General features: G+C 36.2%; 1 protein-coding gene and 1 long non-coding RNA gene across 3 annotated transcripts in view; one reads left to right on the forward strand and one right to left on the reverse strand.

The window, feature by feature from the left end:
- Nucleotides 1–1,327: 1,327 nt before the first annotated feature.
- Nucleotides 1,328–13,234, reverse strand: part of LOC118597956 — a 12,651-nt gene continuing 744 nt past the window's right edge. Inside the window, exons 2-4 of the long non-coding RNA XR_004946985.1 lie at nucleotides 10,546–10,611; nucleotides 8,588–8,689; nucleotides 1,328–3,270 (exon numbers count right to left, since the gene is read on the reverse strand). This is a non-coding gene — a long non-coding RNA (uncharacterized LOC118597956). The remainder of the gene's footprint in view (nucleotides 3,271–8,587; nucleotides 8,690–10,545; nucleotides 10,612–13,234) is intronic.
- The window catches only part of egfl6 (EGF-like-domain, multiple 6), a 12,971-nt gene continuing 6,341 nt past the window's right edge, over nucleotides 6,605–13,234 (forward strand). For both annotated transcript variants that reach the window (XM_024285948.2, XM_024285949.2), the window contains exons 1-5: nucleotides 6,605–6,939; nucleotides 8,615–8,721; nucleotides 9,172–9,264; nucleotides 10,326–10,445; nucleotides 10,520–10,639. In XM_024285948.2, coding sequence (XP_024141716.1) covers nucleotides 6,869–6,939; nucleotides 8,615–8,721; nucleotides 9,172–9,264; nucleotides 10,326–10,445; nucleotides 10,520–10,639 — 511 coding nt within the window. In that variant the 5' untranslated portion in view covers nucleotides 6,605–6,868. The remainder of the gene's footprint in view (nucleotides 6,940–8,614; nucleotides 8,722–9,171; nucleotides 9,265–10,325; nucleotides 10,446–10,519; nucleotides 10,640–13,234) is intronic.

Below are 13,234 nucleotides of genomic sequence, written 5' to 3' on the forward strand. Positions count from 1 at the left end.
ACAAAATGTAATTATTTTTTTGGCAAATGTTATTTGATGACCTGAACATCGGTTACATTTGAACTCTAAAAACAAAACTTGTTGGCCGATAATTTTCTTAAATTATCCAGAAGACGTATCCAAAATCTGATATGTCTGTTTTGTGGGGGGCTAGTGGGTAATTTAAAGGGAGATTTTATCTCTTTTTCTTTATAGAAACACATCTGCTGGAAAAAATGCAGCCAACTCCTCTGGCTTTTCTGGCTTTAAAAGAGTAAATCTGAAACTATTTATTTGCTCAAGCATCACACATGCAAAAGCACAGAGAACGAAGTGACGGTCAGTTTATATTTATAGGTTCATTAGTAGGCTGTGATCTTGTGGAACATCAGTGACAGGAAGTGAAAGAACCGAGCATGAAGTGAAATGTCAGTTTTCCCCAAATTAAAAGTCCAGACAGTTTAGAAGGCCGAAAATCATGGGATGTGTGACCCGCAACAGGATGAGGGAGTAGAATGATACCTTCTGACAGTATTTTTAGAAACGCTTGTTTACCCTGTGAGGCTAATGCTTTGTGAAAGTTACACGTTTGGCCTAAAAGTTGCTGTGGTCACATGTACTGCAAGTGTATTTTTTTATATGTTTGTGATGCAGGCAAAAGTGGAGATCTCTGTCAACATTTTCAAGAAAAACCCTGAAGAGGAAAGCACCACAAAGGAGGATTCAAAGAGTTAAAATGCTGCAGATGACGGTATTATGCCACCAAACAGCTTCTTTTGTACAGATCATCTGCAGAAAGTTCTTTCCTACACACATTCAAATGTTTCTTTAAGTTGAAGTACACTTTCCCAACTTGAAATATTTCCAAAATATAGTATTTTTTGTTGTTTCTACGTTGCAAACTTATATTAAATTAAAGCAAAAATATATGTAAAATCTATTTCTTAATGCAATCAAGATCCAACCGGCTGGTTTTTGACTAAATGTTTCAAAAGTGAGAAAGAGAATGTGGTTAAAGAGGTGCAGCTATAAAAACAACACTTGAATCAACTGTGCGGACGGAGTGTAAATAGATGGCACAGATCTGGTTCTTTTCTGTGCAGAAACTTTGCTTTTGCATCAAACTATCAGACAGCATGTGGGATGTGTATAGGCGAAAGCCTTCTCTGTCAGGGGTAGAAAACATCCAGATGTGTGAGCAGAAATATGACTACTGTCAGAACAACAGATGCAGACAAAACTCCTGTGGTACACGTCTTGCACTAACACGTTGCATTCCAATGGTAAATGCCGAACCCGTGCAACTCCTCTGACAGTTGCAAACAGAGCCCGTGGGCGGCAGGCAACATGTCTCAACAGGACTTACAAAACACATACTCTGCTTTTTGAGGAGAAAATGTTTGGAATAAATTTAGAGCAGTTTATGAAGACTGTCATGACACAATCCTATAAAATACATATCTAGGATTGTGCAGGAAGCAGAACTTCCGACTTCTGCTATTTATGACCTTTTATCACTTCCTTTAGCTGCTTCTACTTTTCTGCAATGCATGGCAGCTCATACATAAACTCATAATATACATTCACATCAAATTTCTTTGCAGCCACTTTAAACTTTAAATGCTAGGTCTGGGTATTTATTATCCTTAGATTAGATGCCTCCTCCTTGCAGTGGGAACTGTACTTTAACCCTAGCTAAAAAACAGGATATGAAACGTTGTTGTTTTCATTTTCATTGGCTTTTGGTGATAACAAAACAGGTATGCAATAACATCACTGCAAAGCTGAAATTAGGAGGCTTTATCCCTGCGGTGGAGCAAGAACTGCAATGTTTTTAATGCTGAAACAGAGCAGAAAGGGAAACGTCTCATTCTGTTAAACGTGCCGTTTGCATGATCGACCACAATGGGATCGAGATTCTTTAGAAGCACATGTGTAAAACTAAACCGCTTTAAAAAAAAGAGAAAAAAAACATCAGTGAAGGGGAGAATGGACTAGAAACCAAATCCCTAACAAGAAGCTTAATATTTACATTAACAGATGGATCAAATAACAAACAGATCATTGAGAAACATTGAACACAACAGATGCTTTAGAAAACCTAGGAATGCTGACATATTAGTGAATCCTTTTTGGTGTATTGGGGTTGCTGGAGCCTATCTGTGCTACTGTTGGGCAAAGCTCAATCGAGCCCCATCGAACAAGAAGTGAATAAAGATGAGAGCGTACATGAGCATTAGGAGAGCAGCATTACTGGCAAAATAACAATTTTGAGTCACAAGGCGGCCGGAGCAAAAGAGAATTTCCTGGTCAGAGTAACAAGCAATAAAATCAGAATTTTAAATCCTATATTTAAAAAACAAAAAAAACTATCTGGTGTATAGTCGTAAACATGTCCAGGGATGCTTTCATATCAAACTGAATATTGCAGTGCATTGTTTGAAATCTCATAAATGTATAATGAATAACTACAGTAACCTTCTTCATTGTCTGAGAGCTTCCCATCAAACCGCCATCACAGCACTGATATAACGGCTCTCGACTTATCATTGTGAGAAGACAAAACCAGTCCAAATCTTGCCTTTTTCTTTTTATATAAAAATCTAGACCCTTAAATCTTTAAAGAAAAGGCCTTCTCGGTTCAGTAATAAATGAATATTAACAACAACAGTCTAATGTAAATGTGTCGGTGCCACTGGCTGCTCTTTGTGTCACAGTCACTTCTGTTTTTGCAAGAGGAACTGACAGCTCTCCTTCCTGAAACCATCACAAACTTCCAAGTACACTTAAAACAAAAGGTGCATTGTGTGACACTTTTGCAAAACAAGCCGATTAAGCGGATCTTGAAGGGATGCACGGCCTTTCGAAGCTGAACCGAGCCATTTTCTAACAGTGAATGTTACATTAAATCTCTAAAATGACCAAGTTGATCACAACATTCTGTGATGAACTGTGGCCGATTGCCAAAGCAGTCAGCGGTGTCTGCAATCTGCTCATGGTTGCATCTGCCTTTGAGGGCAGGATGTGGTTGTGCACGTACATCACTTTCAAAATAACTCTTAAACAGCCTCATCTCCCTTTTATAGTAAAGACATTTGCTTGATGCACCACAATCTTCAGGCAGTCTGGGTGAAAAAACCTTTTCAGCCCATGTTCACTCACAGAGAACTGAGTTATTTAGAAGAAAAAAGCTTGAAGATGTCTTATAAAAAAGTAGTCTTTTGAGTCACTTTAGTTCAGGATGTGATCCGTCAGTGTCAGTCTTTTCATAGGACAAGACAGCAGAGACACCTGGTGACAGAAAGAATAACAGCACCATGTTTTTAAAATGTAAAAAATAATCACTCTCTGAATGAAAAAGTAAAGATTTGCAAAGTTTAGTACACAAACTTAAAAAAGGAATACCTACAACTAAATCTGTAAGCAATGCCTTTGCAACAAACATTGCAAATAGTTGAAGGTCAGCACAGAAACTGAGGATTAAAACCATATATTAAAAAAAATGCAAGACAAATAAGTTAATAACAAGTGAAATGGCTTAATTGTGTAGATAAATGTGTTAAAGTCTCACTCCAACTGTATTTTGATCAATTGCAAGAGTTTCCAATGTTCTTTTAATTATAATTATGTAATATCAAAAAATATATATATTTTTTTTTCATATTTTTAAGAAATATTCTCTGTAGAGTGACAGGAGTTCATCAGAAATTCAACTGTTAGCACAGAAACATCCACTAATATCCCATCATCCCTCTGTTTACATTCTCTCCTGCTAGCTAACGATTCCAAGCTAACATTAGTGATGCAGCAAAATCAGTGAGCATTACTGGAGCTATGCAGCTGTACAGTTTTACCCAGATCAGATAGCAGCTCAGATGAGGAAAGTGAAGATGTTAATGGATCTATGTGTCTGCAAGTGGATGCATCAGAATGGAGTGGAGCAAGGAGGCTTTGGCCCGCCTATTTCAGTTGCTGCGCCACTACTTAATTTTTTCAAATGGCAGGTTTTAATTTGCTCCTGATCTTTCACATTTGAAATAAAAATACTCACAAATCTTAAATATTACATGTTTGTCCTCCATTTTTTTTTTTAAATGTCACACAAACATGCTAAAAACACCAAAAACACTGTGGATCTTTAAATGATAAATGAGATATTAATAACTTAGGCCACATCAAATTGTAAGGCATCATCATTAAATATTTTATGAAAACATTTTGAAGGTTTAAACAACTGAACATGTTTGCAGTTTAGGGTTTTCTGCAGACCAGTGGAGGGAGCTGTAGTATCAGCATCCACAGATTCAGTGTTATATTTTAAATGGTGCCACCAGGCAGAAGCTTTTTCTCAGACTGTCAAGAGGACTTTTTTTTTAAAGCACTCTGTGCTGCAGACCAGAAGAGTGCTTTAAATAAAGCTTTATAAACAATAAACCCCAAACAAACCAGGGAATATCTTCTGTCTATCTTCTTCTCGTGTATTTTCCTTACATTTTTCATCATATTCAAAGAGTTTTAGACACTATCGGAAAAAAAAAAAAAAGCTGTGTGCATCTGTTCGTTTCAGAGCCCCAAAGAAGCTATCTCATCTCATTTAACTGATCTTTCGCAATATAGACATAAATATCATAAACAGAGTTTCACTGCAAATGCCCTCATTCAAATCTGTGCCTTTTTTTTCTAAAGCACAGGCAAACTCATCTTACCTTTTATTAAGAACGTTTTAATACAAAATAAATTACTTTATAACAGCATGGGAGCTTTTGATAAAATGAAGTTCAAGATTTGCACTGATCGAAACATGAAAAAAAAAACGAAATATCTAGTTTGTGAGATGGAAAATTAATATATTAGCATATTAGATAGTATATTGTGAATACTTTATGAATTAGTAACCCTGGGAGCCAACACCTCCTAGGAGTTTATTTTTACTTTATAGTCTTCTTCTTGTAAAAAAAAAAGTTAATTTGGTAGTTTTTAACACAAATAATTATTTTCTCAGCTAGGCAGTTTTTTTTTACTCTGTATGGGCACTCAAACAAGACAACAGTAGAACAAATTCACAACCAGACAACTAAATGTGTGTAGGGTTTGAAATCACAGAAAAAAATTTCTTATCTGGATTTATAATTATGAAAATGTAACAAAGCCCAGTAGACTTTGCTTAATCTTGCAATTTTGACCAAAAATTTACAAAAAATCGACATCTTTAAATAACTAATTTAACCATTTCATACATGGAGGTCGCTACAGTGTACAGCTTTGATAGAAAATATGACATATATCATAAGAAACTAAGCAAAGAAAAGATTCTTACTTAAGAAATAACAGTTCATAGATTTAATGGGACGCTAGATCCTATAATGATTGATGTTGAGTTTAGTGACTTTTGTTACAATATTCTCATTTCAGAGATTTTGTCTTTAAATGTGTTTTAAATAAATCAACCTATAGAGAGGAACCACCGTAACAACATGATACTTCAAATTATTTACAGTTATTCCTAAAAATTGCCATAAAATTACATGGTTGTTTGGTGGACAGATAAATATATATTTATAGAATTTAAAAATATTACTTTGTTTCTAAAAAAAAAAAAGTATTCTGTATCCCAAAGACGAACAATAACACTGATTTTATCATAATTCATGCATGAGAGGGTTAACTAAATGAAAACAAGCTGTTGATTTGTTGTCGTTTGTTTTGACTTTGTTGGCTCCATCTATCATCAAGAAATTGATTTGACCCGTGCATCTTTTACACTACCCTTTTTTCAAAGTTTGACCGACTTTGATAAATATCTATTTTATTTCTGCAATAAATCAAAGCTCCTATGAAAGCTTTTACCCTCGACTGAGCTGTCATCTCTCTGTGTATCAAACTGACGGACATTTGACCACCTTTCAACAGCTGGAACTTCTCTTCTTCCAGACGAGAGCTGAAGGTCTGGCAGAATAATCACATACTCCTAAGATTCAACTACAGGCTTTAACCACAGACTTCCCTGTCATCCAAACTCAATTGTCTGATCGTAGACAGACTCTTTTCTAGCCATCGCACCAAACCGACCACAAAGTTGACAACAAAAACTCTCACATTTTCCCATAAAACATGGAAACTAACAAACATGAAGCGGTGTGGCTCATTTGTGAGGGGAACAAGGAAACAAGCCCAGATGTTTGAGCTGGCTTTGAAAATGTGAAAACTCATTAAGAACTTTTTAACGCCTGAGCCTGCAGTACACAAGCATGAGAGAATAAATCTTTACAAGGTACCTGTGTGCAAGACATCAAAGAGTGCAGCAGCTGCTAATGACAGGCCTCGACGCGCCTCAGATCCACAATTAGCAAATACAACCACATTTACATGCATAGAAAAACATACAGAAAGCTAGTGGGCGGAGCCAAATGCATTTCAAGTTTGTACTTGATTAAAAGCGAAAGATAGTTCATATTCTTTTTAAAAAAAAACACTTTGTTCTGCTGCTTTCCTCACAAAAAGTGTAGTTTTCTGTGAGGTTTATGTGAAGAACAAGCTCCCCAACTATGATCCCACCCTCCTTACAAACCCACCTCCAGAAGTTACCACCTATCCGTCTCAGAGTCTAAGAGCAGTGTCATTTCAGAGCGTCAACCCACCTCTGGAATTTCAGAGGGGAAGAAGGAGAAGCAAATTATGGGACACGGATTTTAGCTGAAGTCCTGAAAAGAGTTCATTTATTTCCTCAACCCAGGAGAAAGGAAACTTTTATTTTGTAGTCTGCAATAACCTCACAGATCTGCTCCCATCTAGGAGGTTTTATGACAGCAAATCCTTCAGAGGAACAGTTGGAACATCCAGACTAAAGCCTGTCTTTGTGGGAAACAAACTTCTTCCAAGGCTGTCAGTCATGCAGCCATTTACTTTGATCGCTGTGCTTTTTCTCCTGCTCCACATTTCCAGCAGCTCAAACGCTCACAGGTAAGTGGGCCAGAGTTTTCCGATGCCTTTTTACTCAACTTTCTAGGATGACAATTCTTCTAAAGAAGTTTTTGTCTTATGTCAGACACATCCGTAAAACTTTTTCTTCTATGAAAAGTAAAACTGCTTTCTAAACTTTTTTTTTTATGAAGGAAAAGCAGTTGTTTTGATGGCATGTGCCCCGAGTGTGTGACAGCTAAAAGCGGCGTGGCAACTGTAAATAACCAAAGAGCACCTGTCGCACTTCAGAGCTTCCCAGCGTGGACTATTCTGGTGGATTTCCTATCAAGTCTCAGATTCCTGCAGACCTGCAGATTCTTTTCATTTTTAATATCAGAGTTTGATTTGTATCAAAGAATCAAACCCTAACAGTTGGATTCGCTCGCCAAATCGGTGCAGCTTCTCAAAGTAATCACACACATCTGCAACATTATCCCCACAGAATAAATGACTAATTAGCCACAACTCGGAATAACTGCATGAAGATTTTCACTCGACTGACAGATCAAAGAGGAGCTGAAATTGGAGTGGTGTGTGAGGCTTTAATGTGTGACACGGGAAGTGTCTGATTAGCATGTTTTTCTTCAACTGTTACCTCCTTCCTGTCAGCTGGCTGTTGCTCCACAGGGACCACCACATCTATCACCAAACAAGGCTGCAGGGAAACACTTTAGATCAGATGTTTGCTTTGGGGAGGGGTGCTAATTAAAAAGGAAGATTGGAAAGTCTGTTTTAACGAGAATTTGATGAATTTGTGAAACAAAACGCTGAAAACTTGTCAAAAGGGTACAAACTTCTGTCTTCGTATTGCGACAAAAAATATTTTGTTGAAATAAAGTTTGATTTTAGCTGCTTAAAATACAAATTTAAAGGGCAGTAGTCAGACAAATTAGTGAAAATATATATATTTTTTTTTCAAATTTGTGCCTTTTCTGTTGGTCTTATCTCCATAGCAACCATTGTATTTTTTGGTCGCCTGTGGGTGACGAACGCGTTTATGCATTTTTAAAAGAATCGGCAAAAGTAAACTTTTTGATTTCCTTGACAACCAAGCTTTTTTGTTAACCACGCTCAAATTCCTAATACATTTCTTTCACATGTCATATCGTTTGGTTCAGTTTGAGCCTATGATTCATGTATTACATTTTCACAACATTCGGGTAAAAAATGTGAAAGCAATGAAGGAATGCCACTTTGGCGACCTCGCCATGCTAACGGCGTTCAAAATACAACTTCTGATTTCAACTTTTTTTTAAAAGTAGCTTTCTGTCGATGCTCGAGGAGTTAGGAAGCGAAAGATTGAAATCTTTAAAAGCAGTTTTGTATTTGTTAAAGGTACTTAACTGGATTTTTTGGGAGAAAAATGTAAGATGGCGCCCTCTTCCTGGGGTCAAAGGTCAACAAAAGTTCAGTTTGACTTGGTGATATGTGTGGGAACTTTTATGATGACTGCTCAAACAAAATGTAAAAAGCGCCAAATTTCACACTTTAACATCAAGCGCAGTAATGACCTCACAGTTTAGCTGTGATGTCATCATTTTTGTGAGTTTTTGAGTAAATTTTTGCTCAAACGAGCAATAAGAAAGAAGAATTGGGCAAACGGTTTGATCCTTGTAGTCCAGGACTAGTCACAAATCACATGTCTTACCCTCTAACGTTGACATTTTTTGCAAAGACACCACCGACAAGCCCTTCCTGGAAGCCAATCCGGAGTGTGTCGATACGGCAGGAGACTCGAGTGTTGCTATGGCTGGAAGAAAAACAATAAAGGGCTGTGTGAAGGTAAGAAGTGACCCAAAACCATGACATTTCACCAAAACTCCATAACTAGTTCACTTGAATTGACACGTATGTAAGATTGATTGTGCAGCATCTGAGCACTTTGTCCACTGACGTCTAGGTCGGCTCTCTCTGTTGTCAAAATGATGTCTCACGCTCCTTCAACTACACCTCTAATCCAACTAAAAGCTAATGTTAGAAGGTCACTCAGTAATTCAGTGAGTCAGATGATCATTTTTCATCTTAGGTTTCCATCTCTTAACCAATTAAACATCCTTAAAGTTTCACAGAAGGAATAACAATTTCTTTTCATGAACATAAAAGTGAGGAAGCGAAGATCCAAAAGAGGTGTTGAAACCCCAAGATCCTGTCTGTGGGGTATCTTTGTGTGTTAAGTGTAAAATATGACCATAGATATGATACATGAATATATGTTTTTAACTGTTTTACCAGCTCATTGCGAGCATGGCTGCAAGCACGGCGAGTGCGTTGGCCCAAACAAATGCAAGTGTTTCCCTGGATACACTGGAAAGACGTGTAATCAAGGTGGGTAAAATGAGGTCAGTCAAAGGGCGTCTGAAAATCCAGATCTAAATAAACCAGTTCATGTCAACAAACACAATTCTTCATCCTTTATTCTGATAGACAGACAAACAATGATCCCAAAGATGAGCAGAATGCCTGATGGGAGTTTGTGAAATTGTAAAAATATTGCATCTGCATCTAATGTGATCTGATAAAGTCCATGTTTGAAGAGAATAGCTTCACATGTAGGCTGACAAAAAAGATGGAAACTTGAAGTTTGCACTATTGTTGTCCTTTTATAGGTAATAAAAATATGTTTTTGGTGTTTTTAACATTTTCTTGTGGCAATTTTCTGATGATGGAGGACATACACAGAGAAAATTAAGGTCAAAGGTGCATTTACTGAGTTTTTCTTTCCTCAAATTATTGTAAATCAGGAGTGGAATCTTCCTTTAAGTGTCATTTTGTTTTTTTCCATTAGTTTTCTTTGATTTTGCTCACTTTTTTTACTTAAACTAGTTTTTGGCTATTTATAAACAATAAAGACTAAAGCTGGCTTGATAAAAATCAATGATTCGATCTGAATCAATCTAAGCTTAATAGAACAATAATCGATTCATAAAAGTAGAGATCGATCTAACGCGTAATGCTAAAGTTCACTAGCTTGATGCTAACGTATAATGGGATTTCCCATAAGACGGCTAATGCTAGCACTCGACCTAAACATACATTGCTGACCAAATGAACATTTTTATAAACTCACAGGTATGAATTTTCCAAAATTATTTAAGTAACCATTGTGGTCTAAGAAAACATTTTTTGTTCATACTTTCTTCTTCTTCTGGAATAAAGTGTAGTGTTATAGCACAATCGCCACCTAGTGGCCAAACTGAAACGCCCTCCAGGAGAGGCAGAACATTCCCATTTAAAGAGAAACTCGACTTTAAAAACATAAGTTGGTCTAAGTAAAATCTATGTTATCATTTGATGAAGTCCTTTATTGTGCTAAATTTTGTGTCTTATTATACTATTTATCTGCTTTTGGATAAATATAAAACTCGCAACCTTTCCTTTTTTTCTAGATTTGAACGAGTGTGGTCTGAAACCTCGGCCTTGCGAGCATCGCTGCATGAACACCTACGGGAGCTACAAGTGCTACTGCCTCAATGGTTACACCTTGATGCCGGACGGCTCTTGCGCCAGTGAGTTCCCAGCAAAAAATAAAGCAGCAGCTGTTCCGTGTGTGTCTGCAAACGTGTCGCGTTGATGTGTGCAGATTCCAGGACATGCTCGCTTGCTCACTGTCAGTACGGCTGTGAGGAAGTAGAAGGGGAGATCTGCTGCCTCTGTCCGTCTGCAGGCCTGCAACTGGGACAAGATGAGAGAACATGTGTAGGTGAGCGGCCCCTCACAAATGTTTTCATGTGTGTCATGCAAGCTTGAATGGAATGCATGATTGGCCTCAACATTACGATCAGCATCAAAATTGCTTTGTTGTTCAAAGAAAATATATATAAAATTACTTTGGCTGCAGTGCTGTTTACATTCTAAACATTTGTACACCAGGAAAAAAATGCCAAATTGGGGTTTATTTTACATTCTTTTACATAATTGCCTTGTAAATCATTGGTGTAATTAAGTTTTATTTTTTTCCCACAAAAACACTAAACTACAAAGCAGCCAAATTAACATGATCTCACAGGGGAAGTATTCCGCAGAGATATTCCCATTGATCTCACATTTTTGAAAATAGACTTCAAGCAAAAGTAGAGCATGACTTTGCTAAAGTTCCAAACATTAATTCCCACTAGACTGCAAAAGAAAAGACTAACTTTAATCAAATGAACTCACTCTGACATTTATATCAAACAGTTTCTGCTACAGCAGAGTTTGTTGTCGGTACCAGATAAAACATAACCGACTACAAAGACTTTTAAATTTAAAAAAGAGAGATCTGACGTAAAGTATCTCCGAGGTTAACTGGGGCAAAAATACTCTTTAATGGAAACATCTTGTCTAAACTTCTTAAGTGTTAGGGGAAACAATAAAGTTCATTTCAAATTTTTACTTTCATGTCTTTTCGTATGGAGCCAAATAAGGCCCATGAAGGTTGAAACCCAAATGAAATAACTTGAAAAATTCAAGCTGAAACGTTGGAGTTAAGCTATTTTTCTAAAGAGTTGAAAGAGAAAAAAAAAAGTTTTAAAACTGTGAAAAAGTTTTAAAACTGAAATTTTGAGTTTTTAAACTCAGAAAATGCGAATCAGAAAATAATTAAGTTTAGATTAGAATTGGTGAAAGTTTTGGACATTTTATTTTAGCTGGAATTTTTCAAGTTTTTCTTTTTTCATTTTTGGGGTTTCAAATCTTTTTGGCCCCAGTTGGGCTCCATATTCTCAGAGCTGTAGGAGGAAACGGAATACTAAAGTAATTAAGGTGGTATTGTAAGGCAAACCCACCCTCACTATACCTAGCAACCATTTTCTTTTTTGTTTTTTAGAGGAATCTGCAAAAATAAACTTTATGATTTCCTTAGGAACACGACTTTTTTTGCTATCCACGCCTATCTTCATATCATAGTGTTCAATTTGTTCAGCTTTAGTCAACAATTCATGTATTAAACGTACCCAATATTCTGGTGAGCAACAAAAAAAAAACACCACTTTTCCAAGCTTTAAAATCTTTAACTTCTAATTCAAACATTTTTTTTCTTAAGTAGCTTCCCAATTATTTTGAGAAGTTAGGAAGTAATAGATCAAAATCCCTAAGAGGAGTGTAAAGTTGTACTAAAAATTGATTTTACAGGGAAAATTCAAGATGGCCGCCTATTCCTAGGTCAAAGGTCAATGAAACTTCAGTTGTGGCTATAGACTTAACCTGGTGGGATCTGTGTGAATTTTTTCTAAAAAACAAAAAAAGCCAAATTTTACACTTTGTGACAACATGGCTGCCAAGCTGGGAATCCCATAATAATTTCAAAACTTTCTTTGGATATCCCCCCTCGTGTGTATAGCTCCGTAAAAGATTTAGGTTCCAATCGTTTTTTGTTTTGTTTGTTTTTTTTTGGACCAGTTCTGTAAGGACCATAAGGAAAATTTTGATAAAAGTTGCTAGTGAAATACTGCTGGAACAAAAAAGAAGAAAACACAGAAGGGGCAAGAAATCAGTCACTTCAGAGCTTCAAAGCTTTGATTTAAAATAATGCATTTTTACAGGCCATTTTTGGTAAAGAAATCCTTGTAGTTGTTTACACCAGGGGTCTGCAACCTGCGGCTCCAGAGCAACATGTGACTCTTTTATCTTTCCATGGTGGCTCTTTGGCTAAATTAAAAATTAAAATAATAGTAATTTTCAAAAAAAAAAATAGAGTTTAGCTTCTATTTTAGCAACAGACTAATGTCATTGACTAATTTCGTTTTCTGAGGAATTTTATGCTAATTTGGAATTTAGCTTATATTTTAGCAACATGCTAACATTTTTGGCTGATTGAATTTAATGAGGAATTTTATGATAATTTGGAGTTTAGCTAATATTTTTGCAAAATGCTGATGTTTTCAGCTAATTTGTTATCTACTGAAGTTTTTTGGCGATACTTTAGCTTCTATTTTGACAACATGCTAACATTTTTTAACTATTTTAGAGATCAGCTAGTAATTAAGCAACAAACTAACTTTTTTTATGCTAATTTGGAGTTCAGCTAATATTTTAGCAATAGCAATATGCTACCATTTTTGGCTAATTTCTTATCTACAGGGTTTTTAGGCTAATTTAGAGTTTAGCTTTTATTTTAGCAACATGCTAACATTTTTGGCTGATGTAATTTACAGAGGAATTTTATGCTAATTTGGAGTTCAGTTAGTTAAGCAACAAGCAAGCTTTTATGCTAATCCGGTATCTACTAAAAAGGTAAAAAAATAAAAATAAAAAAAATCCCATTTTGAGACATGCTAGTTTCTTTTTATATTTTTGCTTTTGTTGGTAGCAAAATACT

This window comes from Oryzias melastigma, linkage group LG21, assembly GCF_002922805.2.
Source record: "Oryzias melastigma strain HK-1 linkage group LG21, ASM292280v2, whole genome shotgun sequence".
NCBI classification, from domain to species: domain Eukaryota; kingdom Metazoa; phylum Chordata; class Actinopteri; order Beloniformes; family Adrianichthyidae; genus Oryzias; species Oryzias melastigma.